This window comes from Catharus ustulatus, chromosome 3 (assembly GCF_009819885.2).
Source record: "Catharus ustulatus isolate bCatUst1 chromosome 3, bCatUst1.pri.v2, whole genome shotgun sequence".
Taxonomy (NCBI): Eukaryota; Metazoa; Chordata; class Aves; order Passeriformes; family Turdidae; genus Catharus; species Catharus ustulatus.
Genome location: NC_046223.1, coordinates 54,653,267 through 54,681,191, shown reverse-complemented (window position 1 = coordinate 54,681,191; position 27,925 = coordinate 54,653,267). Strand labels below are relative to the sequence as shown.

General features: G+C 41.4%; 1 protein-coding gene across 5 annotated transcripts in view; it reads right to left on the bottom strand.

Annotated features, from left to right (window-relative positions):
• The window catches only part of PHACTR2 (phosphatase and actin regulator 2), a 131,568-nt gene that overhangs the window by 6,842 nt on the left and 96,801 nt on the right, over positions 1-27,925 (bottom strand). For 3 of the 5 annotated variants that reach the window (XM_033054502.2, XM_033054504.2, XM_033054503.2), the window contains exons 5-11: positions 17,644-17,877; positions 13,520-14,069; positions 12,121-12,323; positions 10,098-10,254; positions 7,984-8,039; positions 1,654-1,715; positions 532-669 (exon numbers count right to left, since the gene is read on the bottom strand). In XM_033054502.2, the coding sequence (XP_032910393.1) occupies positions 532-669; positions 1,654-1,715; positions 7,984-8,039; positions 10,098-10,254; positions 12,121-12,323; positions 13,520-14,069; positions 17,644-17,877 (1,400 nt within the window). Of the gene's footprint in view, positions 1-531; positions 670-1,653; positions 1,716-7,983; positions 8,040-10,097; positions 10,255-12,120; positions 12,324-13,519; positions 14,070-17,643; positions 17,878-27,925 lie in introns of those variants that run through there. The other 2 variants (XM_033054505.2, XM_033054506.2) reach the window with 2 other exon arrangements.

The following is a 27,925-nucleotide window of genomic DNA, read 5'->3' as shown; positions in this document are numbered from 1 at the left end:
ATGATCATTTATCCTTTGTAGTCAGGTAGCAGAGCTATATTAACTTCAGGATGCTAGGGTTCCCAAAAGGTGTGCTGCATGCACGTGGTCAGTTCCTGCACTGGTGCTTATGGCCAAGAACCTTGAGGAGGATGGAGCAGCTTCTACCTTTTTTTCACTCAAATGAGTGGCAAAAGCAACTCTTGGTAGCAGTGACGCAGACTTCAGCCTGCAAATTCCTGCCTGAATTCCCACAGATCAGGGCCACCTTTGATAAACATTTATCTATCTTAGCAAGAATATAAATATTAGGAAAAAAAATAGAAATTCTGGCCCAAATTGTCAAAATGGAGGTGGAAAATATGCTCTTAATAGGCACCTGAGTGGGTTTTCTTAGCTGCAAGCAGTAGATGCACAGTAGCACCATGACAATCTTGCTGTCACCAGCAGATGTCATTTGTGATGCTGGCATCAAGAGAATGTAAACCACAGGAAAGCTCCCCAAAACTGACAGATGAAAGCATTTTCTTATGATCTACATTTGTCCCTTGCCTTGTCTGCAGGAGTTAACCTGGCCCAAGGTTTGTCAGCACGACGGTCGTAATCCGGAGATTCTGTGACTTCCACGTACTCGTTAAATCGAAGGATTCTTCTTGCTTGAAGTTCAGCCACTGTAGGCCTCAGACTGAGCTGTAAGCAGGAGGCACAAAATAGTATGCTTAATAAGATGAAATAAAATCAAAGAGGAGGGTATGATGTAATCTCAAGAGAACTTTAATGGTATTTCTAAATAGGGTCACTTTCAGGTGTCTAAAAAAAGGCACCATCCTGGGAGTGCTGCGCAGGAATGGGGAGGTAGCCTAACCTGATTTCTTCAATTTTAAAAATAGTCTTTGTCAGGCAGGTCACAGAGAATCATGACAGTTATCCCTGGAATATTAATTGTGACTTTGCAACTGTCACTACCCCACTAAGCCATTTGCATTAACAGTTATACTGTGTTAAAACTGTAATACCAAAAATACGTGAGATTTGGAAGCATCTGCCTAACAAAAAACCCTGGTTTTGACCATCTAGGGGTCATTATGATGCCAAATTATTTCAGTCACCTCAAACAATATTCACTTTAATTAACTAAAGATGATCATATTAAGCAAACTTTTTGCAGAGATGGGTAGATCAGGGATACTTATGAAAATTCCTCCCATCATCTCTCAGAACAGATCTGTAACTCCATTTCCAGGGACACTGAGCATGATCCCACCTGCAGAAGCTAAGACCACTGATGTGGTTAGAAGAGCACTGAAGGAATTTCGTAGGGGTCACATTGTTTTGCTGCCCTCTCCACTGCTCTAAGGAAGAGTGGATCTACAGGTGGGGCTGCTCTTGATTATATGTGACAGGGGTGGTCATGCTACAGAGGAAACGTCACTTATGCCCCCTGCTTAGAAACACCAATATGCCCAGACTTGGTAAGCTTCTCCAGGTGTGGGGAACTGGACAGGATGGGGTTTCCCCCAACACAGACTTGGCTTGTACTCTTTTTAAGCAGATTTCTAATCTGGAAAAATGACTGATGGACATTTGCAGTAATGTCTATACACTGGTTTGTAGATTCTTATGAAACATAATTCTATGTACAAAAATACACAATACAAAAAAGCACGTCATCACCTTTCTACTGAGTCTACGTTTTATTTCTCTTTTGGCTTCCTGTTCCTCTTCTTCATTCTTCTCTGTTTTCAGAAGAGATAAAAAGGAGTGAATATTTAAGTATTATAACTGCACATACTGTATTTCTCTTGGTTGAAAGCTTCAGAACTCCAAGTCCTGGCTCATTTATCCTCATATTTCTGGATGATGCCGCATGTGTTGTCTGCTTTTTGGCTTTTGTATGCTCTCATTCTTTTCCCTATCCGCATTTCCCCTGATTCTGTAGACATCTCAAGTCAACTGTGGGTCATGAGCACAGCAAAGAGAAGGTGCCTGTCATTTCCTTTCTGTGTACCAGCAAGCAAGTACTCTGAAAGAGTTGCCTGATGTTTCAATTATTTATTCTAATATCACTATCACTGCTGCTTTTGCTTCCAACATTGATTTTAGAATATGAGTCTAATTTTTAAATGCCAAGTGAAAAACTTTCTCTGAGTTATTTAAATTACCCAAGTTTCTTCTACTGCGACAGGAAATGAGTCAATGACATTTGTTTCATTGTCATTTGTTAGCAAATTGGTTTTATTACTTAATTTTTTCTGGTTTTATAATGGGGGCATATGATCCAACACTCAAGCCCTCTTGGTTAAGGGTCATTGGCCAGACCAAGTGAACCAGTAGAGCAGAAAATTATGTCCATTTTTGGAATGTATTTGGGCATATGAATTAAATAATTTCCTTTTAATGAATTTCTGTTCTAACCAAACTTGATTTCTTGACTGCCAGTGAAAAGCACACTTAGAAAGACATGTTCATGTGGGCTCAGCATGTTTTTAAATTGATGTATGGTTTGAAGGACAGTATTTCCCCTTTCAGTCCAACTCTGATGGTTATATACGAAGTTTTGTGGCTGAAATATCCCATAGAGAAATACATAAAATTCTGATCCTGTTTTATTCATGGCTGCAGATTACAGACTCTGCATTACAGTTCAAGGCTAACTGTAAGTTTAAAGAAATTAATTTGTTCTGGACACAGCTAACCTGTATAGATGAAAAGGGAGTTTTAAATCCTGGTATAGTTGTTTTTATCCTGTTCCCTATGGCCAGACTGCTGTGTTAGTAGAGATGACCTGGCCAAAGAAGAATTTCTGTGTAATTACTTTTACACTGGAGAGAATGCTACGACAGGACACCTTGTGGTACTTGCAGATATCCTTTGCTTACTCGAATGCTTTCATGTAAGAAGAATATCAAGGAAAGGAGGAGAGGACAAATTAGGAAAATGAAAAAGTAAGAAGGGAGAAAGTAGGAAAACGGCAATGCCTGCCCAAGATCTGCTCTGTGAGAAGACTCCAACACCAACATCAGGTTTCCAAGAGCAAGGTGCAGATGCACAGGCTTGCTGCCAGGATTAGGTTGGATCCCAGGCTGATGGTGATGTTACTGAGATACTGAAATAGGAATGTAATTTATGGTTTATCAATTGCTTTTCTCTTGAATGGAAAAGAAATTGATAGCCTGTTTCCATAGTGGAACTGTAAATAGACTGAAACGGAATAGTTATAACTGGAGAGTTATAGATTAATCTACATTCTCATTTTTAAAAAGTAATGTTTCTATCAATAAATAAGTTTGGGATATTTAAGGACTTATAACTTTAAAGGATAACTCATATCATTATATCCTCCCCTAAAAAAATCAAAAGGTCTCTAGCAGTTTTATGACAGATAAATCATCTGTAGGCTTTTGTTTAAACATCCTGTCTTTGCAATCAATAGACACAGTAGCTGAGGTAATTAAACACAAACTATTACTTTGGGGTTCCATTCACTTGAGAATCATGTGACATTAAAAATTCTGTCCCCTCATGAATGGAATTGCTTAAGTCTACCTCAGACAATCTTCAGTAGCAGACATAGCATGAAAAAAGGCAACTGAATGTACACACCATTGTACTGCCCTTTTCTTACTTTAGTTTGTAAAATATGAGTAATGTGCATTATTCATATCTTGGCATTTCTTTGCTATCTAAACCACAGTGTCTCCTAAGAAGCAGCAATAAGATGCTTCATGTAAGAAACAGGCTCATGCTGCTTAATGCATACCTTAAGGAAGAACTACCAACAGCATGGCCACCTGAAATACTGTTTCTCTGTATTTTGGGAGAGGATAAAATACCTTAGAAAACTTGCTCTAGACATTTAGGAAGGTGGAAGGTTAGCTGCCAATCCCAAGCTGTGAAGCCACATCCCTGTGTAGAGCAGATGACTGCACATCAGGATGGCTGGACAAGGGAAAACCCCCCAAAAAGGGCAACCATCTTAGTGACTGGGCAGAGGGTCTTGGCACCCTTTGGAGCAAGCCATCTTCTGGAGGAGGACAGTACGAACAGGAGGAACCAGGAGCTTCCTTGAATCCTGGGCAAAGCAGAAGGGGATCAAACCCATGGGGAACAGACAGTCCTCTGCATGAGAGGTTGGGCACAGGATGTGTTTTATACATTCAAGTTGGTTTACTTCTAGGAATAAAACTCAAGAGCTAAAGGAAATTAACTGAAATCTCGTGGCTGCTACTAATATACTGAATGTGTTGTTTGGCATATGGGTTCCTGTCTCTGGCACTGACTTGCACCTAAAGCACCAATTTCCCACCTCCAGCCTTCTGGGCAGTCTTGCTTTAAGCTTGGTGCTACAGAAACACTGGCTGGATACAAATTTCTACCAACAGTAAAAACTACAGTGTGTTTTTGGTCTTTTAAGGTAAAAGTTTAGAAAGTTGCTGTAGGGAGTTAAGAAGATATGTGGTGCTAAAAATAATGGGTCTGATACTTCTGATTCCTCTAGGTGTTGTGGGAAATTCCAGCCAGAGGGCCAAGATTTGGCTGCAGGTATGAACTGACTCACTTGGCCAAACAGGAACACATTAATGCACAGGAACACACTTATGACTGCTTTCCACCTTAAAAGCAGATCTAATCTGTGTGATGTGGAGAGAGAAAATATAAACACAGCGTTCTCAGCTTCAAGTCCCCTCCTCAGATGTCCTGCTGCTGCCCTGCTGGCAAAGGACCAGCCCAACGAGCGCCCTTTACTTGCAAAAGTCTCTGATTAGATCCCAGCAAAACTATAGCTTCCCTCCTTCCCTGCCTGCAATTCCTAGGAGGTCAAACTGGGATTTGACTCCTAATTGAAACAATTTTGTTTAGCATCAGTTATTGTGGCTGCAAGTTAAATAATCCACAGGCAGCTTCTCTGTTATCTATACATTATTGCTCCTGCAACTTTTAACACATTAAATCTGGTCACCTTCTGTTCTGTGGGATATTTGTTTTGTAGCAGAAGAGGAAAAGAGAAGAGACAAACTGTCCTGCCTGAGGACTGCTCTGTTCTTGACCAAAAAGTACTCCTGGAGCATAAAACCGAACTTTCCATTGTGTCCCTACGGGATTAGCTATGTTTAGACTTCTCTGTGAGCTTGCTAAGGAAAGAGAAAGAAAAGACAAACAAAGCACTTGCTTCTTGCAGTGCTCTGAAATGCACAAAGCAGTTTCTCTTTCCTGGTTTTACAAGCAAAAATAACCATTAATATTTCTTAACAAGTATCCAGCACTAAACCCCATTTTCTACAAAGCCATTACTGGCAGACATGCAGGTGCACTGTACAAGAAGTTCACTGTCCCTTACAAATACAGGAAAAAAATACAGTTATCTTTATCTGAAATTCTTGGAAGACTGAAAAGTTTTTTTGCCATAATGCAATACTATAAATACTGCTGGTTCAAAGCCAGTACACAAGAAGCCTGCTTTTATAAAAAACATAGGGCTTTATGTATTTCTTCAAGTGGACTCTTGAGTTACCGTAACATTGTTTTAGTGTGGGAAGTCTCAGAAGTCTGGATAGTTTTATCCAAACAGTTTTTATACAAATCCGCCTGCAATGTCTTGCGACTGTACTTGGAAACAGGATTTTCAGTAACTGGTTTATCTGGAAATATTATCAAAACAAAGCTTCTTGCAAAACAGACTTCCTCACTAACTGGAAAGACAAAAAAAGAAAAAAATAGGGACTTTTTTTCTCAATCTCTTAGAAAATTTGGGCTGAACTTTATCCTGAAGTAAACATTTGGACCTTTACCACCTAATGTAACCTCCAAGTCTGATAAATATTACTCAAAACAATACATCCCCTTAGCTGCAATTTATATACACACAATAATATATCTCCTTCTCCCCATCCACCGCTTAAAAAATATGAGGAAGGAAGCTTTATGAAAGAAATCCCAACTTACTCACAGAAGCTGACTACACCAACAAAGACATTTAAGACATGTAAACATTTTCAAATGATCCACAGGAAGGAACTGCAGTAATTTTGATGTAAAATATAAGTGCCTTACGGCTTAGAGAGAGCTTGGATCCTGAAAGGACTCTGAGTCAGACTGTCATCACAAACCCTGGCTTGCCTTTGGTTTGCCTTGGTTTTTATAGACTACTTTCAACTTGAAATATTTTATATCTCAGTGATGAGCAAAAAGCTCTATCCTCCATGTGCTCACCAGGGTTTCTGTGATTTTTTGTGATTTACAATTCTGCTTCCCAGCATTTGTTTTTCGCTCTTCCTGGCCTCTTTAAGGCACCCCCCAGCAGCAGCAGGGGAGGATGGCAGGAGGCACTGAGTGCAAAGCCTGGTGCACTGCCAAAAGCTTAAAGTAAACAAGCTGAAACAGGAGAGGAAATCTATTAACTGCTTTCCAGTCTTGAGCTACTTACTGCAAAATCAGTGAATGGAATAAACACTGGCAAAAGGAATATTAAATACATGACAGATTTGCTGCTGGTTTGGTTACTTCGAGATAAGCGAGAAAGGGCAATAAGGGAACCCAGCAGGTGCTCCCAGCTCAGTGGCCATATCCTGGCCCACCAAAGATGTTTTGGATTTATCTTTCTCACATAGTCCAGCATGAGCAGTTTTTCATATATAAAAAAAGTTATTTTTTTCCAATTTTATCTTTATTTATCTATGACATTTATAGGTTTGGAAATGATAGTTTTAGAAAGTCTATTTACATTATGTAAATATGGAAAAAATATGGACAGGAGTTCCCTGATCCCTTTCCTGTGTGTAGCTTCCCTTTTCAGTATGACATGGCACTATTTGGCATTTGAGAGCTCAGAAAACAGCAGTAAGATTTTATTTGCATTTTATTATCAGGATGGTTTGCCTGAAAGCCAGTAATTGCCCTCTCCCTGATTTGCTAGCCTAAGCAAGTGACAGAGTCATCAGCCCATGCATTTTGTCAGGTAAACATCCCATTTTCTTATCTTCCCTTCCCATTAGCAAGCTACACGTCAGGGCTGACACCAGGGCTGCACAGATGAGCTCCAACTTTACTGAACAATTGCTTGAAACAACAGCATTATACCAACTCTTTGATCAGGTGGGAGAAGTTCTCATGCCTTAAGAGGTTTTTTTGTTTGTTATTTGTCTGATTTTTGATTTAATGCTATAAAGTGCCTTTTTAAAATTTATTTCTTCTAGTTAACGATCAAGTACTAGCTACCTCTGCAAGATGAGCACAGGACTAGGTGGAGCTGGGCATGGCAATTGTTGCACTGTGTGCTTTGGTAACATCTTTATTATGGAAAGATTCATAAAGGAAGACAAAACAATGCTTGTTCTGAAGAGTTTGCCAGCCGAGAAACAGAAGTAATGTAAGTAAATGGCAGAAAAGGTATAAAGAGTAAGCATCCAGTACTTCCTCTGCCCTTGACTATTTGAATTACAGACTTTTTTTCACAGCAGGGATACGAGGAAGGATTTCATCAATGGGAAGATACTTAGTGAGAATCTCATGCAGGTTTCAGTACAGAAGACTGTTTGTGTCAGAAGTGAATATGAAGGCCAGCATGGTGAAGTAACTGGCATACACCTATTGACTTTCTGAACACTTTGCCTTTCCTCTTTCTACTCTTTCTCTGCCCTTACATCCCACCTTCATCTCTTACTGATATTCCTTTCTCCTCCTCCTCCTCATAAAAATCAGGTGGAAGGTTAACCAGCCTAGAACTATTTCTAAAGGGTATCCAATTCATTCCAGTCATTCATTGAGACCAGCTTTAGAAGTGAGATTGTGACAAGCAAAATTTGGCATATTGAATGTATGGAATTTTCAAAGCTACAGTTACAGGTTAGTGTATAAATCAAGTGTTGACACATTATTTTCTAGAACATCATTTCTCTCTCCAGTTATGGTTCTAATACTGGAGCAACAATGATGGGCTTCCATATGAATCCAACACACGCTCCCTTTCTAAGTAAATACTATATGAAACCTGAATTAAATACTTACGCTTCAGGATATTTCTTTGCTCCAGCTCTTCAGTTGTGGGCCTCTGGCTAAGTCTCCTGTGAGAACAAAGTAAGTGACTGATTTAAAACCAGATCTAAATGACACATTAGGATTTGTATTACAGCTTAAAAGATGTAATTTCTGGAAGCAATTTCCAGGCAGTTACCATAACTGCTTATGTAACCAGAGTGGCCATTTTTTAAAAAAAGCTGTGGTGTTGCCATTGGAACACATTGATACTTGAATAGTACTACAGAATTTGTACTAGCAAATTTAAAATCCTCACAGGTATAATTTTATGAATGAATTCATAAACCTATTTTGTTCCCAAGCACCATCATTATAATCAGTTGAGCAACTGTTAGATTATTCTTGGGTATTTTGAATGAATTTTGATATTTTTGATATTTTGAAGTCTTACTAAAGTTTTTTAAAAAACCAAAAACAGCAAAACCATAAGCTGTTCATTCCTCATTAATCTATATGTACAATACAATAGAGAGCTTTACCTGACACCTTATTTTATTTAGTTACTTATATATAACAACTGTCATTACAAAAACCCCCAAACTGAGGTATTTGTTTTCTGATTTTTACTGGGGAGAACATGATTGTCTTTGTGTTTACTAAACAAGTCCACTTGTTCACTTGAGGAAAGGAGCAAGAAAAATTTCAGCAGTAAAACTGATTTTGCAGGTGAGTTCAAGACAGATGTGCCTGTGTTCATTAACACTCACACAGTTCACAACAGACTGACTGTCCAGCCTTGAGACATTCATCCAATTCAAATCCTTTACAGATTTGTCCCAGAGGATTGGCAGGTCTACCACAGCTAAGGAAGTCCTGGGTGGGGACTCAACCCTGACTGAGCTGTGGGAACAGATTTTCCATGGGAACTCGACGCTGCCAGGTGCTAATCGCCATGCCAGGAATTTTTAAGAAACTGGCATCACACTTGGATTTTGGGTATGAGCACAGTCCTGATGCACACAGATACTGTCTCCTGCCAACAAAGCAGAGCTGTGTGCATTGCCATTCATCTCTCCAGCAGAACCCACAGAGCAGCTTCTGCAGTTCCAGTCCCCAAGGGAGGACTGACAAGCAGGATGTGATCACCAGAGCTGGGATTTGTTCAGGAAAGCAGTGATAACAACCACGCCTCTTTATTAGCAGAAGAAAAATGACCCTTGGGCTCTACACAGTAGATGTATCACTCTCACAGCTCAATAATGAAATAGCTGCCTTGGCCAGACACCCAGTTCACAGAGCAACTCAACTCATCTTCTGGGTTTTATGCAGGGCTGTGTACTTTGTACTGGAGCAGAACTAACAGGACTACCCTGTGTCTGGGAATCTCCAACAAACACAGGACACCCTCCAAATCTGGACAACCTTCCTGAGCCAAACAGAAACAAGGACAGGTCAAGCAAAATACACGCATGCTGTAGTCTCTTCTCAGAGACCACAAAAGCCAAAATAAACATAATTAAAAAAAAAAAAAAAGCCTGTAAAAGGCGAGCGAAATTTTTAATGCAATGTTCTCAAATCCAGAAGGAGAAAGTAACACACATCCCATAGCAGTTCAACAGCTTGAGAAAGACATGCCTCGGAGGTGGGCATAGTAAAACACTAAACACTGACTCTCCCAACTTCTTTTGCTGGAATCAGCATATGACATGAAGGAAAGAAGAAACTGGAGAGCCAGGGGCGGAAGGGTGGGGTCAGAAGGGACATAACGCACAGGCATGCTCTATGTGTCAGGAACTACCTCTCTGTCTGAGACGGGTATACAAGTCGAAGTTCCATTATCAAATTTGAGAAAGAACCATGGCATTGATTATTGTGGATTTATTCTTACCCTCTTCCTCTTCTTTCTTATTTTAACCAAAGTACCTAAAACCCCAAAAGCTCTCAGATTTTATTTCCTGCAGGAAAGAAAATGAATTATTGACAGTTTAAAGTTTTGTGAGAAGTAAAAACACCATTTTCCAGACAGCTGTACCATAAAGATCCTGCAGCGCATATTGGGCTGCATTTAAAACATGAACCCAGTGTTCTCAATTCTCTTCCTCCACCTCCACCCAGTGAAACCACATTTACCCTGAGACTGATACCTCACTAGCTTCGTTCCAATCTGATGTCTGATTTCCTGCCTCTCCTCTTCAGATGTGCGCTGCAAGATGTTTTTGTCTTCTAACTCTTTCTTAGATGGTCTGTTGCCAAGTTTGATAGCAAGAGTATCCCTACGACGAATTTTACTTGCCAAAGAGCCTGAGGAAAGGAGGAGTAGGGTAGATTTAGTTCATTCATGCTCAGGTTACAGACACAAACTCTGAGTAAGAACTTTAATACCTCCCCAAAGCAACCTTGTTCCCACATGCAGGAGAGGAATTTTAATTAACATCAAAAGAAAAATTTTTGCTCAGTTTATGAAAGTAAAAAAAGCTAAATGGCTTGCAGGAAAAAACTACCAGCCAAGTTGATACAAACATCACTTGTCACCTGTGAAGTGATAGGATAAAAATGACAAATCTACACTAAAATGTCTTTGAAGTCTAATACATCACAGGTTGGCTTATTTATCTACTTAGTATATTCAGCAATCTGCTGCTTTTTTTCTTCAGCCTTAAATGGTTTAGTCTCATTCTATCATCATTTCTCTCATTTTCAAATTTTTTCAATCAATTACCACTTAGTTCTTTTATAGTGGTTTCCATCTCTATTTGTAAATTAAAACAAAAAGTACAGCTTAGAGAAGTGCTCTGAGTGCTTGTAAATTAACCTAGGCAGAAACCCTAGTGTCCCAGACACTGAAGCAATCTGTTCTCCATAAAACTGACACTGTAAGGATAAGGGCTTTGTGGCTCGGCCAGCATTAGCTTCAGACAGCTGTGGAAAGGGCATTTTTCACAGCCTTTATAGTACTTCCCTTGTGTCCTGACATTCTGACTGAGGTGGGCTACATATGACCTAGGTTGGCAGATTCTCACTGTGCAAGGCAGCTTGGCAAGACCACAAGCTCCCAGCTCACTTCTCATAAGACACTGTGTTGCTGTGTGAATACAGAGCTTCTGGTTTCTTTCACTTTGGGTTGTATTTAAACCCAACACAGAACTGCAGAAGACTTCAGCCTCTTGAGCTACCCGGTGTTTCACCTTCTCCTGCACCAGTGGCCAAGATAAAAAAACCCAAACATGTTCATTTTGCCTCATTCCACTTCGGTACACAAAACCTTGGCCTTCTTTGCTGAGAACAGCGAAGCACCTTCTCCAGAAATGCTGTGAGCAAGGCTCTCAAACCATAGTTTGATGGTGATTTCATACTGACATAAGGCCAGCCTGGAGGAGGTAGAGGGAGGGCTGCCCTCCCTCCTGCTCCTGAAAGCCTACTGCAATCACCTTCTTTGCCTGAGCAAAGGAGAAGCCTTTGGGTGAGCCAGATCAGGGAACCACTGATTCTACTGAAAATCAGCTCAACAACAGCTGCTCCTGCAAAAATAAACATGAACTCTAGCCTAAGGAAAGAGCAGCTGGGAGCAGGGATTAGGGAGACTAGGGGCAGGATAACCCCTTCAGCACAGCAGGACTTCTGCCCTGTTAGGGTGATGATAGTCATGACCCCAGATGAAATTTCAAAGCTGTAAAACTTAGTTGTAATCTATTGTCATCTGCTCTGTCAGCTAAGGTTGCTCCAATGCTTAAAACATCCTGATCAAACAGGAACAAGCAAGTTTCAGACAGTAAAGCTGCTGACTGATGGGTTTCCTCTGTCATCCACCACACTTGTAACTCCCACAAGGAACTCATGATGTGGACAAGCCAAATGAATGGCTTGTGATGCCCTAGGGTGGAGGCATTGTTCCACCCTCATGTCCTTCTGAGCCTGCTCCTCCCACCTCCACTCTCCTCTGTGTAATGATTGATCTGCTCTCACCCATGTACAGGCCCCAGCAGGTTTCTGATTGTGACTGCCTAGCAGAAGCAGGACATTAATTTCTCAGGAGTGACAAAATACTAAACCACCTAAAAGCATTCCTTGCAGCCATTCCTCTCTCTGCCTCACACTAGCATGGGTCAGGCATGCTCACAAAACACAATCTGTGAAAGGCAGCCTGCAGCTTCTGGGCAGGAAGCTTACTTTCAGTACTTGCATTCTCATCATCATCATCATCATCATCATCATCTGTGTAGAGGATTGGCCCGTCCGAGTCCGAGTCACTGCCATGGCTCTCTCTGCCACTTTCACTCTCAGGAGGGGCAGCGGCGTCAGAAGCCTCCTCCACTAGTTCAGAAAATGCTTGGTCTGGAGCTTCCCCTTCTTGGTCTTCTTTGGTAGCCAAGCTGTTTATTCATGAGCAGATAGGGTGACACATTAATGCAAGTAGAACACAACACAAATGAGAAACAACTGAATAAGCAAGGATGAAAAGATCTGTTAATCAAAGTAATTACTTTCTAAAAAACATACATATATAACACATTTTAACATATGCAGATATGTATATGTATCTATGTATGTGCATTAGGAAATAGGATGCAAACAATCTGGAATGATGTGCTGTAAATACTGGCTTAAGACAAATCCTAATTGTTTTTTATTTCTTGTGGGGTGGAACTGAGAGAGAAACCAGTTCATAAAGCTGGGGGTGAGAGGAGCGAGTTGGAGAGCAGATGGGAATGCAAAGTTTCCTGTTCTGGAAGCCTAACCCTATTTATTGTAAATACACTTGAGTTCAAAATGTTCATGCTCATCACTAATGAACATGGGGATGAACAGCAGATTGCCCTTTGCCTTGGGAAAATCTTTATATAAAGGGAGGGTAAAGAAGGGGAAGAGGCACCACTGGAATGTAGAGCTGGCAACAGATGTACCAGCAAGAATTTAAAGGAAGGTCTCTAGGCTCTTGGCATCTAGACTAAACCCTCTTGGATTTATATAAAAGATGTTAATTTTTGTGGCAGGAAAAAGACAAATTAATAAGCCAGTTTAATTTTTCTGCCAACTATTTAGCTTAAAAAATGTAATTATGAATTTTCTCTTGACCAGTTTTTACAGTACCTGAGATGCAGACTAGTTACTAGGCAGTAAAAAACCAAACACCTAGTAATTGAAGCCTGAAACCCTCATTTTCAAGTGTTCAAGTAAATTCAGCTATTGAATTGAGAACTTTAGCAGTGATATATTTAATGACATCTACAGAAAAGAACCCCCTTATAATTTGGCATAATTTCTCGTTTGGCTTTATGAGAGATAAATAAGGTGTCACCAGCTTTTGGCTGAGCTGCTGACCCCAATGCCAGCCACACAATGAAGCAAGTGACAGGTCATGAGCATCGACCTTCTGGGGAAACATGAGGTACTGCAGGTGAAAGGCTCAAAGGCACTGGGAAGGAACAAACAGTGCTGGGCTGCAAACACAAACTGTTCCCAGTCAGCGGAAGAAACAGAAGAGATCCCCACATGCCTACAGTGCCAAGAAATGTGGCTTCCTCGGCTGTGGTCTTATGGCTGCCCCAGGACAGCCACACTGTCTCACCTTTCCGTGTCTTCTCCTCCAGCATCCGGAACGCTGCCTAGGGCTGCACTGCTCAGACTCCTGTCTGTGCCACACTCAGGCTGGAGAAGAGGCTTTGTGTCTGAGCCAGGGCTGCGTGGCCCTGCCACACAGTTGTCTGACACATCTTGGGCATCTGAGGAGCCAGCGGGCTGACTAGCTGCAGCAGGACAAGGAGGTGGAAGTGGAGGTGGAGGAGGGGCAGCACTGGGAGGAGGGGGCACAACAAGCTTGCTCAACTGGTCTGTGTTCTCCGTTTCAAAAATTACTATGGAGGGTTGCTCAGGCTTGGGTTTTTCTGCCTTCACTTCCAAACTGTCAGCTGTGGCACCTGAGGGAGAAGAAGCAGCCCCATCTGGTGCTGTTCGTGGGGCTGACTGTTTCCCAGGTTTTTTCTTGCCCCTGGGAGTCCCTGATGTGCCAGATTTGCTGGAAGTCTCCTTAGAGGCTTTGGGATGAGATGATGTGGATGAAGGAGATGGTGATGAAGAAGGCTTGGAGACTGGTAGTTTTTTTGCATGAGAGGAACCAGCTAAAACAAGAAAAGAAAAAGCATTTTACTGTCTTGTAATTATATGATTTTTGCACAGTATTTTCTGCATGGACTGACTTATGCTGGTCTTTAAAAAATAAAAAAAATTACACTTGATACTTCTACAATACTTCATGTAAAGGCTTGAGATGATTAAGTGTTGCAGTTCCAATTTCACCTTTGTCTGGGAGACACTGAAATGATGAATACTTACCCAAGAACAGCAGAGAGGACCAACCTTACAAATGGGTAAGAGTTTGTTTTGAGCATTCTGCACATTGGTCCATGACACCTGGCCTGGGCACCATCTAAGAAATCCACTACTTATTCTAAAAGCATGGGCAGAGAAAACTGCCTGACCTTTCCTACTACATGAATTTTTGGTCTAATCCCTGTGAAAACCCTGTGATTTTCCTCATACATTTCGCTGAACACCTGAGTATCAGTTACTGAGTATCAGTCAATTACCTTTCACAATGTTATTGCAACTGGTGTCCACCTACTTAATGACAAACAGCAGAGGGGCAGCTATACAAGGTGCACTTTCAAGTGCACCAGCTGGTCTGTCCATAAAAGAGAGACAGAACAGAAACCACTGCGGTCATTCTGCACAAATGACCTTCAGAAGGGAGGAGGCACTGAAGCCCTCCTGTATCTGCTGGAAGCCTTCATCTTACCAGTGATCAACTCAGGCAGTCTTGAAAATGTAGTGAAACAAGGTTTTGACAGTAGCTGGCCAAGCTGGCTGTTTAATCCTGTGATACTGAGGCACACATATATAATGAATCCCACTAGAGATTTCAGCTAGCCTGCATTTCCATGTGCATTCCAGTCACATTTCTGATTGCTGTGTTAATGCACCCATCACCTGAGATAAGAGCTTCAAACTTCTGACTTTCATTTAAAAAGCAATAAAAATGACAACCATCTAATGGTCCTTTTCATCAACATGTATCTGACTCAAATACTTCTGATGGAGTAAAAATTCATTAACTTCCAGAGAACAAATGAAAGCAATATAGAGTTACATAGCAGCCTTCTGGCTAAGCTGAGTAAAACAGAAAGCTGTAATAGAAATCTGCTGAAAGGCCTACTTTACTTATAAAGCATTTAAATAAAAACAACTCCCAGCAGACTGGGAGAGAACCAAAGTGCAGATACTGGCCATAACAAGTTCACAATATAAAAACAATTTTCACAGTGAGACTGTTCTCAAAGGAGATAGAAACTAATTTAAAAAGACACATTTTACTGCTCTCTTCTGTAGCTTTTATGGTTTATAAACACTCAGAGTGCTGTGAAGCTTTCAATACATCTGAAAAAATTCATTGAAACTTCAGGCAAATCCTTGCTCCTCTTTGTGCTCCCAGGTGACAGGGCACTGTCCTCAAACTACTGATATTGCACTCATCTTCCCACATCAGGTACAAATCACTCAATTTATATGCAAAACAAAATGAAGCAGAAAAATGGCACAGGCAGAAGTTCATAATTACAGTAGAAATAGCTGGTGGTTCCAACCTGCATATTATTTAACAGAAATCTTACTGAGTAGGTGGATGGTAGAAAGAAAAGGCTTTGGTTCTGATCCACTTGTGCAGGCTGGAGGTCAACAGAACCAGTACATGCTTACACTTAAGAACTGCAGCATAATACAAATATATGGCCACACAGTTGTGGCTGGGAAAATGTCTAAACGTGTTTCCATTGTAAAAATCCATACATTATTCTCAGAACCTGCAATTAGATACAGAAATTTTAAAGATTTCTCCCACAGAAAACCCCTCTACGTGTCCACAAGGGTCAAAAGCGCTGCTGCTGTTGTTTTTGACTGGGCTGGCTGACAATTTTCTGTCATGCCTCTTTTTCGGTAGAAGATTTGAATGCTGATTAAATGAAAAATTTAATGGCTGTTGTTTGCCTTTTGGCATGCATGCATGCCTACATTTAAGTCCCATTCTCCCAGTTTCACTATTTCAGTATGGAAACCTGCTGTGTTGCCCTCAGGAGAGCCATGGCTCAGTTGTTACACTCCTCCTTCATGGGACTTGATCACTGGCTGCCTCTTGTGTTCACTTTCATGGGGATCTGACAAACCTCTTGTACTAACACTGTTCCAAAAACAGCTCTACTTAAGTACTGCCTCACTTTGAATGAATAAAATGTATTTTTAATGTTGGAAGAAATTACCAGTAGAATAAAGGATATATGTGGATATATTTGACATCTGTGTATATTTGACATCCAAGCATTGGCTGACATTTCAGCAAGGTTAATAGAAGACAAATCTGGAACCTGAATGCATTTTAATCTAAAACGTCAGATACCTGACAGCTTGTTACCAACCACTGGTATAAACATTTCTTTATGTGATGGATTGTTTTATTTCTGAAAGGTCTGCTGATACAAGGCTGCTTCACCTAGGAAGTGCTGAGTTTTCCAGCTGCATGTGAAATACAAGCAGAACATTCTGGATTTTAAAAATGTTTATTCTTGAAGTCATCTGATGCAGTAGAGACAGCTAATACCAAGTTAATGGATATTTTATGGCAATGTTATTATTGTAATTCTAGAAGTCTTGCAATGTTTTCAAATAGTCCTTTTCTGTATGCTTCAAATACAAAATGTGCCAAAATGTACAAGCTGTGGAGAGAAATACTTACAGAGAAAACTGGAGGTACTAGAGGGCTTTGAAAGACAGACAGAGATTGAAAACACAAGGCTTGTGTAAGTTTGCCATACATATATGGAACCCATACATCACAATACTGCTTGTGTGGATGTTTTAATTTTGGTCATTGTCTACACTGCAACCATTCAAACTCCCAATCAGTACCTTAAGAGTATCCACATATAATCTTTAATCCTGCATCACTGCTGAATTTTGATGTAATAGTGTGGTGATAAACACATGTGCTATGTGCCTGATGATAGATATTTTCCATTTCCAGTATGGGGTTAGAATCACAGCGGCTGAAGGAAGCCTGGCCATTTCTAATGGTTGTGAGGGCTTTTTTTGTTTGTTTGTTTGGTTGGTTGGGGTTTTTTTTGTTTGTTTGTTTGGTTTTTTTTTTTTGTTGTGTCAGCTAAACTAACTGCTATTCAACAATCTTTTAAGATGTCTTCATGGTTTTATTCTCTACTTATTTCTGATCTTGTAATATTGTCAAATTAATTGGAATAGTTGATACTTTCAGCAGAAAGTTACAGCAATACCAAATTAGTTTTACTTAGGGGTAACTCGTGCTTGGTTTCAGTAGTCTCCTTCTTCCCTGCTGATTCTTGAGCTGATTCTCAGGGGCATTTTTTTGCCAGCTTTCACACTTGAACTGGGAATTCAACGTTGTCTCTGATGTGCGCAGCATTGTTCATAGGTTCATTAAACATCAAGGGGGTCTGTGCTGTCTGGGGTGTTTGTGGCCAGCAGAACCAGAGCCCAGCAGGAAGCTCTCCCCAAATACCCACAGCATGCTCCTCAGTAACACTGCTACGTGCAAAGGCACAAGTCACCGTAAGACCAAGCCCAGCAGACCCATGCACATGCACCCACCTGCACTGCAGGGGCAGTACTCACCAGCTTCTCGGTTTGCACTGGCACCTGCTGGCTTGGGCGGCGGGAGAGGAGGCTGCTTAGCAGGAGCCTTTCCCTTTTTTTTAGCATGAGGTGCTTCATTACCCTTATGGCTGGTGGTGGTGGAAGCAGCAATGGCATTTTTTGGTGGTAGCGGAGCTTTTTTAGGTTTAGGCTTAGGCTTAGGTAGTGGTGGAGCATGGGGTGTCGGTGTTTCTGGGCAGTGACCAGTGCTCTCTATGGATAAGAAAGTGAACAGAAGCCAACTGACACAGACATACACCACGTAAATTCAACAGCAAGCCTCACAACAGGACTACTTCTGCTGCTTGACTCTTGGGAATCAGGAGAGACTTCATCTTCTGCCTCTTAATGAAGTATTACCTCAGAAGAAAATTACTGTTCACCTTAACTCAGGACCTTCTCATGGAAAATATTTACCTGGAACTTCTCTCAGACACATTTATTCTAGATGTCCAAAGATCAGCCTTTACATTCAGTATCCCAAACTAGAGTGCTGGCTTCAAACTAAACAAGGGAATGCTATTTACTTCGGTAAGAAATCTCCTCATCTTCTTTTTAACCCTACCCTAAGATCAACAGGCAGTAAAACTCAGATTCATGTGAACCTGAATGTGAACAGGGCCATTCTCCCAGACACAGGCTTGAACATGGCTATGCAGCAGAAATTTTCCTAATTCTCCCCTGAATCAATCCATTATTCTGAGCTGCACATTGCTTGCTCTTAGCACCTTTATTTTGAGTAACTTCCTTGGAGTATTTTTACTCTTCAGAAACAAATGAAGCTAAATAAGATAGGTTATAATTTGGCATGGAAATGCTTTCCCCTTCCCTCATCTCCTAGGTTCTTTGGGTACTGTTACAAAACTGTACTTTCCAGTATCTAGAGTTCATTAGTCAGCAGGAATTTGGTCTTTATCTACATTGTGCTGTGCAATAGGAATGGCTCTGCAGAGTGAAAGTGGTAGCACTGAGGACCCAATATCCGCAGCCTGCATTTCAGGAGATTTGACTTGGGACTTTCTTTAGGCTACTTCTGCAGATTGCATGATTCATGGTGGAGGCAATACAAGTTCCTGAGCACATCTTTTGGCTTAGTTTCATCCAAAAACCCCTGTTTTGTTTGTAGCCTGCAAACCAAAGAAAGGTAAGTGGGGATGACCAAGATATTAATTTCAAAAGTGTATGCCTAATGCCAGCTGTAATGTTAATGTAGGCGAGCCATTTACAGTGAACATACAGTTTCGCAACATAATCACTACAGCTGTAAAACTTGGTGTTCCCAAGTGGGAAGAGCTAAAGTTCCCAGATGGAAATCTTTATCTGTTCAACTAAACCAATTCTATATCCATTTTGTTTCAAGACAGCCTTCCCAAACCAAAGGATAATGTTGAAGTAAGAGCATTCCATCAGAATCATAGAGGCTTTGTTTGCTTGCTACTGAAAACTGTGACTGGGGAAGAAAGAAGACAAGCAAATACTGCAAAGACTTTTAACAGTCTCTTGTATCATTCAAGAGAAAACCATTTCATTTCTTGCATTGTTCCTATTAGAGTCTCACTCTTAACAAACATTAAATGGACATTCTCATCTCTCTTCTTTCTCATGTCAAAGATTCCCAAGAGATAAGCAACACATTTTAAGATTAGTAGATGAAAAACAAATAATGTGCTAGAAAACAAAGACATTCTTTCTCTCAGAAACAAAGCCTTTCCAACTTTAAGCTTCAGGCTTGTTAACACAAACCTAATGCATCACCTGCAGTTATTAAAAGCAACATGCATACATCTTCATGAACTGAAGGAATTAATTTTAACAGTCCAGTGTCTTCCTCCTTTATTTCTAGCCTATTATAGACTAATATGCTTTTGCTAAAGCTTTAAAAGATCCATCTCATAGAAACCTTTTATAACTTTCAAACCGATTGTTTTGAGCACATATTCTTGTATCATCTCTTTGTTTCTCATAGAAAGACTTCAGATGCAGAAAACAACATTCTTATCTGTTACATTTTGACCTCCTCTTTTACTGCAAAAGGGTCTCCTTGTGAAATTCTACCTACCTTCATTCAAAGTTGAAATGCTGACATAATTCTGAAAAATCAGGACATTTTAAAATCTGAAGTCCATTAATAACAAACATGGCAAGAGAAGACATGATTTTGTATTTTGAAGATCCTGAAGGACATGATGATCAGAAATAACTGTAAGTGTAAACAATTCTTTGCTATATATATTAACTAGAGATCCATAATGCTAAAACTTTATTTACTTGTAAGAAAGAATTTAAAACTTGCTTACTTATACATCATTGTGCTTTGTTTCAGGTTGTAAGTAGAGAAAATATTAAAAACAGAATGATAACCTAGAAAGAGTAATACACCCTTCACCATATTCTAAAGTAATACAGTCAATCTACACTAAACGATGTAACTGATTAAATAATGTATATCAGAATTTATCTTCTGAATCAGGAAAAAAGGTACAAAATATAAGGCTAAAGGTTTATTTAGTTGCAACTAAACACATCCTAGTGACAACCAATAATTTTCAATTTTTCTTTAGACAAATAACTAATAACTATAAATGAAAATCAAAGAGCAGTTCATTCGCATCAAAGTTCTTGCTTGCACACTTCACCTGTGATTAAAACTGGCAATTTATATAGCATTTATTTTAACAGAAATGCCTTGCCATTACTGGAATACTATCTTTGTCTAAGACAGTTCTTTTCATACTGTTATGTACCTCATTCCAAAGACTGGCGGACTCCTGCACAGCTGCATCCTACTTGCTCAGATAGTTACACCTCTCATCCAGTCTTGACTGCCCCTTGACTGAAAACCTTCTTTTTACTCACAGTCAGGAGGAAATCTGTGGTGAAGATTATTGTCTTTGACCACATCGCTCCTCCTGGCATCTCATTAGTCTTCTTGCTTTTACCTTTGTTAGGTTCATTTTTTAATCTCACTGTCAGTATGATTTTGCCCATAGTATGGTTTCTCATTGATTTGAGACAGAGATTTCAAGTTCCTACCTGACGAGTCCACTATATCAGCTTTTGACAGTGACAAGCCAAGTTTGAAGCAGATGCTTTTCATTGCTTTCCCTCTGTTGACCCTCAGGCTTTGTGAATATTCACTGACTCTTTCCTCAAACTCGCCCCTGCTGTGATGCCAAAGCTGATAATATTTAGGCTGCCAGTATGCTGGTCTTTATCCTGGTCTAGTGTCCTCTTGTTTTCCAGTGCGTAATCATAATGTCCTTCCTTTTACTGCAAGTCCACTGGAAAATTGTTGTGGTTTTCTGCATGTAAGATGCTATAATATTATTTCTGGTATATACAATAATACTGTAGTAATACAAATAACTAATGACCGCAAGAGGGGCTTGATCTTGAACAGTGACAGAGATGGTCTGATGTCTGTAAATGGCTACAGATACAATTATGTTGTAATTGTACCTCCCTAACATGATTCTGCTTGAATATGGACCCTTGGTCTTCATGCCTGCTCTTTCTTTTGCCAGAACAAGGAGGTATCTGAATCAGTTCATACCCATCTATTTGTTCAAACCAATCCCCCAGGTACCTCAGGACCAGCTGCAACACTTTTATTACTGTTATTTTTCTTAATTTAGACATCTGTTCATCAAGAACTGACCTTTTAGCAAAAGGTCTCCAAAACACACCAGATAGGAATACAGTAATTTCACGAATACAAGCCGCACCAATTTGACTAAGATTTTGCTCCTAAACCGGAAATGCGGCTAATAATCAGGAGCGGCTAATACAACCTCAGAAGTGCCAGCCAGAGTGCTGAGCCGAGCAGCTGCAAAGTCGGCATTTTGCGATTGTTACAAATCGCTACTTTGTTGCACCGCGGGTGGAGCCTGGCTCCCTGTAGGCAGCACGGGGGGCGGGGAGAGAGGCGGGAGAGCTCTCTTTCCTCCTCTGCCACAGCCCAGGGGAGAGACGGGGGGGGCCCGGCGCCGCCATTGCCGCGGCCCGGGGAGGAGAGGGGGGACCCGGGCTGCCCCTACCGCGGCCCGGGGAGGCGGGGGGGAAGCCGGCGCCGCCATTGCTGCGGCCCGGGGTGGGGGGGGAAGCGCGCGCCGCCATTGCTGTGGCCCGGGGAGGGGGGGGGAAGCCGGCGCCGCCATTGCCGTGGCCCGGGGAGGGGGGAAGAAGCCGGCGCCGCCATTGCTGCGACTCGGGGAGCCGACGGGAGCCCCGCGCCGCCATTGCTGCGGCCCAGGGAGCCGACAGGAGCCCCGCGCAGCCATTGCTGCGGCCCAGGGAGGGGGGGGAAGCGCGCGCCGCCATTGCTGCGGCCCGGGGAGCCGACAGGAGCCCCACACAAGCCATTGCTGTGGCCCGGGGAGCCGACGGGAGCCCCACACAAGCCATTGCTGTGGCCCGGGGAGCCGACGGGAGCCGCGCGCAGCCATTGCCGCGGCTCGGGGAGCCGACGGGGTGCTTTGTCCCCGCCCGCCGCCGCCGCGGCAGGAGCGGGGAAACTCCGTCCCTCCCCGCCGCCGGCGCCACGGGCGCGGGAAAGCTCCGTCCCCGCCCGCCGCCGCTGCCGTAGGAGCAGGGGAAGCTCCGTCCCTGCCTGCCACCGCGGGGCAGCGCCGACCCGGGGTGACCGAGCCCAGGGGCAGCGGCGGCCGGCCCCGATCTGCAGCACCGTGCTGGACCACCTGGCCCCGTCAGCGGCCCCTAGCGGGCCGAGCCTGCACAGCCTTAGCTCAGCCAGTAAACCCCGCCCTCCCGCGGTTCTGTTACTAATTGCACGCGGGTCCTCGCTGCGAACGACAAAGCGGCTTATATTCGGGTGCGGCTTATCTATGGACAAAAACCGAAATATTTGCCAACACCCAGAGATGCGGCTTATAGTCAGTGCGGCTTGTATTCGTGAATTTACTGTACCTTTTATCCACTGCTGCATTAATGGAAATAACTGCTGTAAAAGCCACTTGCCTATAAATTACTTCCTCAACAGGAAAGCAAATGTTAATATCTCATTAAGCATTTGCATTAACAATATGTTTATGTTTAGAATAAATTTTCCAAAGGCCAGGTTTTCAAGAAATTTCACTTTCAAACCAGATTTTCTTGTTTCCAGAAATTGTGATTGGGGCCAGACTCTTAAAAAAACACTGTTCTCATGTAAACACCTAAATAATGGTCAGATTCACAAAGTACTCGCTATACAACAGCTCTTGGGGGGACTCATGAAATCTGAAAGACTTTCAGAGAGAAGCCAGTATGCCACATGCACTAGAAAATCAGATTACTTATTTTCAAACTAAAAGTGGGCCTTTTGCTAATTCTGGACCAAAGGTACCTATGAAAATCCTGGGCATATTTTCAGAAGATAGGCTGTAGAATCTTTCTTTACTTCTGTGAACTTGTAAGGAACAGAAGGCCAGAGCTTTGCTACCCAAGGATTTTGTCTGACAGCACTGGTATTTTTGTTTGTTCAGCTGAGCAGTGTCATGGAGCTATGTCACAGAAAACCATCAGTGCTGCAACACCAGTGTATGATCTCCATCAACTGTACAGCACCCTCCTCCTCCTGTGAGGATGAACACAACACACTGGAGAAACACTACATAAAATGAAAGCTGGAAATAATGCATGTTTGTTGTCTTCTGCAGGATGACTCCTTGCACAATGAAACTCTGCAAGAGTTTTGCAGATCGTGAGTTTCGTTTGCAGACTGTGCAGAGAGCTGTGTCTTGATTAATCAAAATCCAGGAAGCTGTCAGTTAGGAACATGGGACAAGACAAGGTGTCTTTTGTCAATTTTTTGGACTCATTGATTGTGCTGATGCAGGTGGTCAACTCAGAGAAATCCTTTCATAAACTTCAGATTTAACTAGCTCCATTTATTTTTGTTCCTGCTATTGCTAATAAAATTCTGTTCAAGAAAAGATCCGTTCTAATTGTTAGAAAGCTTCCTTTAATTTCCACTCTAACTGTATTTCAAACCACTGTTTATTCCTTTCTATTTGTGCCAGCATTGTCCTTTAGCCATGTTCTCTCCTGGCTGTTTACCAACTTGCAACATTTATCAAATGCACTCAGCCTCACTCGGGCTCTGTTTTGCTGCACTGAACCAGGACAGCTGTCTCACAATGCTGCTTGCAGCTGTCTCTGCAGTTTTGAATTGATCTTTCTTGAAGATGGATAAGGCAGATCTGCACATCTGCAGACCTCTAGATCTTACTGACTCTGTAATTGCAACAGCACCAAGTGCAAGAAGCTTTCTAACAGAGACAGTGTAGAAAACAGGAGAGGGGGAGAAAGGGATAGGTGTAACATCTCACCTAAAGCAACCACATTCAGGTATTTTGCATTAGTTTCAAGATAAAAAATATTTTCAACACCTGTCATTTTACATTTTTAACTGGTCAATCTTTGTGTAAGAATAAAGCTGCTAAAAAAAGAGAGAATGCCTAAGACATATTCACTGTCAGCTGATCTGTGAGAATCTTGGAAGGTGGAAGGCATGTAGACGTCTACATTCTCTTACACTTTGTGAAAAGATAAATAATGGAAATAATCAGTTCATAAAATTAATATAAACAATCTTAATTCTGGAGCCATAATAGGATATTTTTCTGCTCAAAAAAAAAAAAAAAAAAAAAAAAAGCCAAAATGAACAAAGCAGCTTTACAAGTCTGGAGCTTTCTTCAGGCATTCAGTTTTTGTGGGTGAAAGCCTGTGCCTCTCACATAACCCTACCAACAAGAGCCAGCCCTGCTGACTTAGTGGACAGGCTCTGGCCAAATACAGCTTTATCTAGAGTAGTTTTCCTTTTAAGAATACTTGGATTCAGCCTCATTTACATAGTTCAGGTGATGAACTAAAGATATACTATTCTTAGAAGAACTGGTTTTAGTCAGCAAATAACTCAGCTGGAGTGAGAGATTCTTAGGGAGTCAGGGAAAAAAGCCCACAACCTTTTATGCATGCTGCTCATATCAATGATCTACAGATCGGGAGTGGAGGATGCCAGCTAGGCCCACAAGAGGCATGAAAGTGTGCCTAATTTCTCACAGTGACTGGTTTGCAGGTTTAATCTTCTGAGACAAAGCAGGCTCTTGTCTGAGACCTGGAAGATGAGGGTTACTACCTTATATTCAAACAGGTTTTGTTCTGGTTTCCAGAAAGAAAGAAAAGATCTCTGAGAAAAGGAACCTAGAAAATCAGACTTTGAAGAACAAAGTAGACAAATCTAAGCCATTAGAGAGCAATGATTATAAGACCAGAGTTTGTGCCCCCAACCTTCTTTTCTTTGGTTACCCATATGAAAAAGAAAAGATTAAATTTAATGGTGGATTTAAGGAGAGAGACAAAATATAGAGGAAAGAACACTAAACTCAGCATACTAAGGCCTGGAACCTTTTCTAGCTCTCATATGAGAGTCTCTCAGGAGAAAAAATATGCACATATAGCTCAACAATTCATTTAGAAACAGGACTAAAAACTGTCTCCTTTACTCGTGTTTACTTTAGACATGAGAAAACCTGAGAAATCAATCTCCTGTAAATGGCCCAGAACATTCCAGAAGTGTATGTCCCGTGCAGCACCTGAAACAGAGCTCTGACATTCTGCAATGCAATAACTTTTCAAAGCAGCACCTAACACACCTGACTGAAGGTATGCAAAATAGAACTTCTTACTGTTTTTTTCCAGGCAATGTCTTGCTGATGGTTACTGAGCCTTTCACTTCTTCAAGCCCAAGCTAACTATGAAATCTGGAACCATCGGCAAGAATCATTAAAAGATTTAGCTTGCTTTGATAAAAATGAGTAAGTCTGAAGTTTTCAAATGAACGCAAGATACAAATAAGGGGTTCTCTCGTGCATCTGTGTTCCAGAGACATCTTGGGAGGATTGAAAGGAAGAAAGTATCTCTGACACAGTACCTGCAGGCTTTACCATGTGCAGTATGCATGCTGCATGACCACGCTATGTCCTGATATCCAGGGAGGCAAATAATGACAATTTTGACACCTATTCTACTGATGTGGCTTTTGATCTTGTCCAACACTGCTACAGGGGGCAGGAGGCAGACAGACTCCTTGGATCCCCTTTGCAGTGCTCACACTCCACCTAGAACCTGGAGCTCTGGACACTGCTGGGGATCCTGCAGACCTGTGCCATGGCTCAGGAGTCCAGGCACAGAGGGAGATTTCAGTCTGCTGCCCAGATATCCAGGGTGTTCTTTGATATTGCTACCTGTCCACTTGCTGCTCTGTATCACTTGCAAGGTTCACAGATAAAATAGCTATAGTTTAGCTCTTTATTTTCTGCAAAGGATGCTCGTGACTTTCCTTAGTCAAAACAAAAGAATTCAGAAGTCAACCCAGAACAAACACAACATGAATAAATGATCTCAGAAAAAGATTAGTCTGATTTTTCAATAGCAAAGCTTTATGCATCAATTACCTGCTTTATGTTAAACTGTCATTCGTTTCTTATCAACCTGCCATAAAGGAGAAATTTTCTTTTCAACACCCTGGTTGTATGACTGGTTGTAGTCACACTTATACTATTAAATTTCCCAAGGGAATTTTTCACCACATATAAAAGGCACTTGTGAGCTGATAGGCAGCAGATGGGTATACAGCTTATGGAACTGCCTGGCAGCAAGGGGAACAGCTTTCTGGGGGTGTCTTCTTCACTTGCTTCCGCTTTACTCATTTTTATATGCATGGCTGAGCCTATTGTTTGCCCTGTGGATACTGTATTTCCATAGCTCATGATGAAAAAAAGGTTTTCCTTTAACTTGTTTTAACTCATATATTCCACACTCTACAACCTATTGCTGCCAACTCTCACCATACTATCACAATGTGCCTGTATCATGTGCTCTCTTTAAGCTTCTGGCTCTTGCAGTTATCACATTTATGTGAGAAGGCCATTTTCAAGAACCAGTTGAACAAGAGGGCAAATAAAGACCACCATAATTTCAAAAGAGCATTTTAAAATAACCTTGTAACTTCACCACACTGAGATGCATTTTTTGGCAAGCTTTGATTCGGTGGGAGTTGGAAATGCAGCACACTGTGCCACTAAGCAGCAGGAATTAATCCTGTCTTTGGGTCTTACAAACACAGAAGGTGTATATATCTTCCTTCAAGATTTACACCTAAGAGTTCATGACTTAGAAGCCTCACATTAGACTCACTACAAATGAACTTCTTGCAGCCATTACTCCTGACTGTCAGGCAGTATTCAATCCACCTGTTTCAGTTCTCATGATGGAAGGTTGTGATCTGAAGCACCAGCTTCAGATTTTATGGTCTCAGCAGAAGATAGTGAGCTAAGTATTCCTGCTTCAGCTCTGATTTTGATGCTCCCTGTTGATTCCTCACTCTGCCAGTGGGTGTGGGTGTAATGCAAACTTACTGCATCTGCCAAAAAATATCACCCAGAATTGGTATGTCAGGTGAGATGCTGTGGGCCTTACTCTTCCACTGAGCTCAGCAGGCTGGCTCACCTTCTTGCTTAGTGTGCTATAAATAAAGAGTAACTGAAGTGTTTTCACAATGGCTGTGGGGTGGTTTGTACTGGGTTTACATAGTGTAACACTGGTTCTGATATGTGGAATTGATCTTTAACACCTTTCGTGGGGAGAATATTCTCTGCAGTAAATCTATCTCCTTTTGTTTCAGGCGACTCAAGATGTTAACTCATGAACTTTGTGCAAGAGGAAGGTATACTTTAAGGTGTTTGCATCTCCTAAATGTTCATATTGAGATTCAATGAAGCCTAGAATACCGGTTATGCTCATTTTTTGTTTTCCTTCTCCTTCCTCCATATATTCTTAATTTGCTGAGAGGGACTGGAGTGATAGCTATACTTTCTTTTGTATTGAGTCTACTCCTGTACAGCAATCATTTTTAATCTCCCCCTATAAGGTCAAAACAATATATAGGGAGTGCAGAGTCTAGTAAAATGTTTGAAATAGATATTGAACCTACACTTCACTGAAGTTCTACATTCTGCAAAGTCAGCTCAAGGGGATTTCAACATGGTTAGAAATGTGTATTTCTAAAATAATAAACTGTACCTTAGGAAAACTTCCAAGTCCTGACAGTTCCAAAATGCTGTATTTAGTGATGCACAAAATAATAAATGGCCTGATCTAACCCCAAAGTTAAACAGAACCATTTTAAAGGAGTTTTCCATGGCTTTTATAACTCTTTTCCCCTGACCCAATACACATCTGGTTCTAGTTGGCACCACAA